The 3362-nt window shown below is 37.5% G+C and overlaps 1 protein-coding gene across 1 annotated transcript; it reads right to left on the reverse strand.

Moving 5' to 3' along the window:
* Positions 1-227: 227 nt before the first annotated feature.
* LOC128212044 (keratin-associated protein 6-2-like) lies at positions 228-3055 on the reverse strand. The gene is made up of 3 exons (XM_052917287.1): positions 2954-3055; positions 484-1112; positions 228-312 (listed from the first exon to the last, which is right to left on the reverse strand). Exons 2-3 carry the CDS (start codon positions 1106-1108, stop codon positions 305-307), a joined length of 633 nt encoding a protein of 210 aa, XP_052773247.1. The 5' UTR covers positions 1109-1112; positions 2954-3055; the 3' UTR covers positions 228-304.
* Between the last annotated feature and the right edge of the window lie 307 nt (positions 3056-3362).

The raw sequence follows: 3362 nt of genomic DNA on the forward strand, positions 1-3362 counted from the left end.
AAGCTGCGTTCGGATAAGGAATGATGTTTATATTAGAAATGCTTTTTATTTTAAATAACAAATATATACGGACTACGCTTGTGAAAATAATTATGAGTTTTGCTATTTATATGCTTATTGATAATACTTTTTACATAACAAGGGACTCAACGATCGTTTCTCATTCTTCATTACCCGGCAATATTTTGTAAGGCTGTGTCTTTTGGTAGAGAATCACGTGACACAAATTGCAGTGATTTTGTATATTTATTGCAACATAGAAAAACAGTAAGAGTTGGTGTCAATTGAATTGATGAGCATGTGTTTACCATTCTGAAACAGAAAAGAAAACAACTGTAAATATATTGAACATACAGAAACAAAACAGACCTTGTACAACTGTCCAGTATTTTAGCCAATATTAAAACTTATGCTCATAACTCATATAATTAAAGGAAACATTCAATCATAAATATTTTTATTAAGCCAATTAATGTAACATACTCTTTCCGTAGCCGCCACCGTAACCGCCATAGCCACCGCCGTAGCCACCGTAGCCGCCGTAGCCACCACCGTATCCACCATAACCGCCATAGCCGCCACCATAACCGCCACCATAACCGCCATAGCCGCCACCATAACCGCCATAGCCGCCACCGTAACCGCCATAACCGCCACCATAACCACCGAATTTCTTGTAGCCACCATAGCCGCCACCATAGCCGCCACCATAGCCGCCACCATAGCCACCACCATATCCGCCATAACCTCCGCCATAACCGCCGAGGCCGCCATAACCACCGCCGTAGCCGCCATAACCGCCGCCGTAGCCGCCATAACCGCCACCGTAACCGCCCCATTTACCGAAACCGCCGCCGTAACCGCCATAACCTCCACCGTAACCGCCATAACCGCCACCGTAACCGCCATAACCGCCGTAGCCGCCACCATAACCGCCATAACCGCCACCGTAACCACCATAACCGCCATAACCGCCACCGTAACCACCTAAGCCGCCATAGCCACCTCCATAGCCACCTCCATAACCACCGTATCCGTATCCCTTTTTACGATAGGCTTGGCATGCCACGATGGCACCGAATAGAGCAAGAATTGCGAGAACCTTCATGGTGCTGTAAATATAGAAGTCTACGTTGATAACTTTGATAATACATAGCTAACAATGGAACATACAGGGACGAGCCGCGTCGCCTGAAATTTATTTATAGGCCCAAGGATCAAAACAATCAAGCATCGAACAAAGGACACAACGGTACAAGTAATGCACTTTTACTTCAAAATAAATTGCAACAAAGAAAGATGCAGGAAACTGTGAATCTTTTAGGACTTACCTGTCATTTAATATTTGTTCGTTTTTTAGCTATTTAATACACGGGAATAATCTCCTGATAAGTATTCAGTTTACCATAAATGCATTATTTAGAAAGTAGTGTTTGTGTGGGTAATAGTCCTTCATGGCGGCCCTTATACTGAAAAAGAGTTGTGTGTATTTTCAATTGTCAAGGGACATTTTAAATTTTTATGGTAGAAAAAGCTCTGACATGATACCGGTCGTAAAAGTTTTCCAAATCGTAGTTAAGGCACAAATCAAAATCATTCATTACAGTCACTGTTTACGTTATCGAATTTGTCTGCTTAGAGTAATGACAATTGAGTGAATAGTCGGTGGCCTCATCACTTTTTCGTATATCTTGAAACTTATTGACGAGGTCTTTCCGGAAGCTTGCCGGAGATGACCGAGTTTTATTATGATTGCACAATACGTTTCTACAAATCTAATGGAACCTATTAGTTGTAATACCATCAGTCCGCCCTGTGCTATGTTAGTATGTATGGAATGTTTTTTTACAAAGATCCGTTAATACCATATATGCAGCTCAAATTACCATTAAATCACTGAGGTTGACAAAATGTATTAATTAAGTATATTAATGTTTCGCACGATACATATTTTGAATTTGAAGCAATACATATTTTGAGACAGAAGAAAGGCTGTAATTTTTATTGATAACAATAATACAATGAAAATAACAGTCACAAATTACCCCCACCCCCCATTCCCTCCACACACACACACATGCAGAAGTCAAAGGCCCAAATGACAATGACCTCGAGACACAAAGGTAAAAACACTACTAACAAGTTAAATTCTTAATACCTTTTTCTGACAATTTATGAGTATTCAACTGATTTTAAACCTTACGTTTTCTTGTTCATAAGATGGCCTTATCTGTTGTTTAACTAAATTAAATTGATTGCCTGTTGTACAGATATTATGCAAGATATGAACTATAAAGTGAATCGCTAAAAGCAACAATGAAATTATTTAGAATTGTTTAAGCATTTGCTTTTGATTTGAATCCGCTGCTGCTGCTGTTTCTTTCCCTTATGACAGCATTACGCTATGAAAAGCTTACATTCCCATACTATTTTTATCATTAGCTTAAAACCGGTAGCAAACTGTATGAAAGTGATTAATTCTTTGATTTGGTAAAAAATCCCCGAAAAGTTTTTTGATTGGTCAATAGTTATCCAAGAAATAAAATAAGTATTAACCTATGCAATTATTTTAAATTAAAAAATAACACTTACCAAAATATATCCTATATACAACTACACCAAGTTTTAAATAACTGCATGACTACTTAACTGTATAAAAGCTTGCACATGGTACACCGTTATAGATAAATATCAGACTTTGTCGCTGTTTAAGAGTTCACGTGTGTCTATTCGAGCCCATTCGGTTCACTGTGGCCTAACCCATCCGTGAGTCTCAGCCCAATGCATTTATTCAAAATCTTAATCCAAAGTCCAAGTAACATTGAAATTTCCATATGTATTATTTATTTAAGTTAGTTAAAATGTTATATTACTGTAAATTTTGTTAGAAGACCTTAGACAAATTTATCTGCTGTTCTTTAATTTCAATTTTAAAAAGCTGTTTCCTACTTACATGATGTAGCAAGGAGTTGCAGCAGCAAACACTGCCTATGTGAGAGATCGTGGGCCTTTTATACATTGTCAGACAGCATCATTACGTGGTTTGAAAGACAAATTGTGGCCATAAATTTTCGCCTCAGTATTTAAAATTTAATCAATCAATTACTGATGCAAGTGTTTGATTCATTGCCGATGTTTATATGTTAATTAGGCGTTGTGTAACGTGAGGAAAACAGACCAATCATTTAGCTAGCTTGAACCGAAAATAAATGTGTGAGTTAAAATCACATCCTACAGTCTGGTACATATGGACGTATACAATGTGGTTTTAATACATGTCCATGCATTTCCTAATATTTCACCATGTTTTGGGGTTTAAAATGAATTATGTTATATTAAGTTAAGAAATCATTGTTTATTTA

This window comes from Mya arenaria, chromosome 12 (assembly GCF_026914265.1).
Source record: "Mya arenaria isolate MELC-2E11 chromosome 12, ASM2691426v1".
NCBI classification, from domain to species: domain Eukaryota; kingdom Metazoa; phylum Mollusca; class Bivalvia; order Myida; family Myidae; genus Mya; species Mya arenaria.

Excerpts from the sequence above, each read along its gene's own strand:
- LOC128212044 (XM_052917287.1), bottom strand. The coding sequence starts at position 1,108 with ATGAAGGTTCTCGCAATTCTTGCTCTATTCGGTGCCATCGTGGCATGC.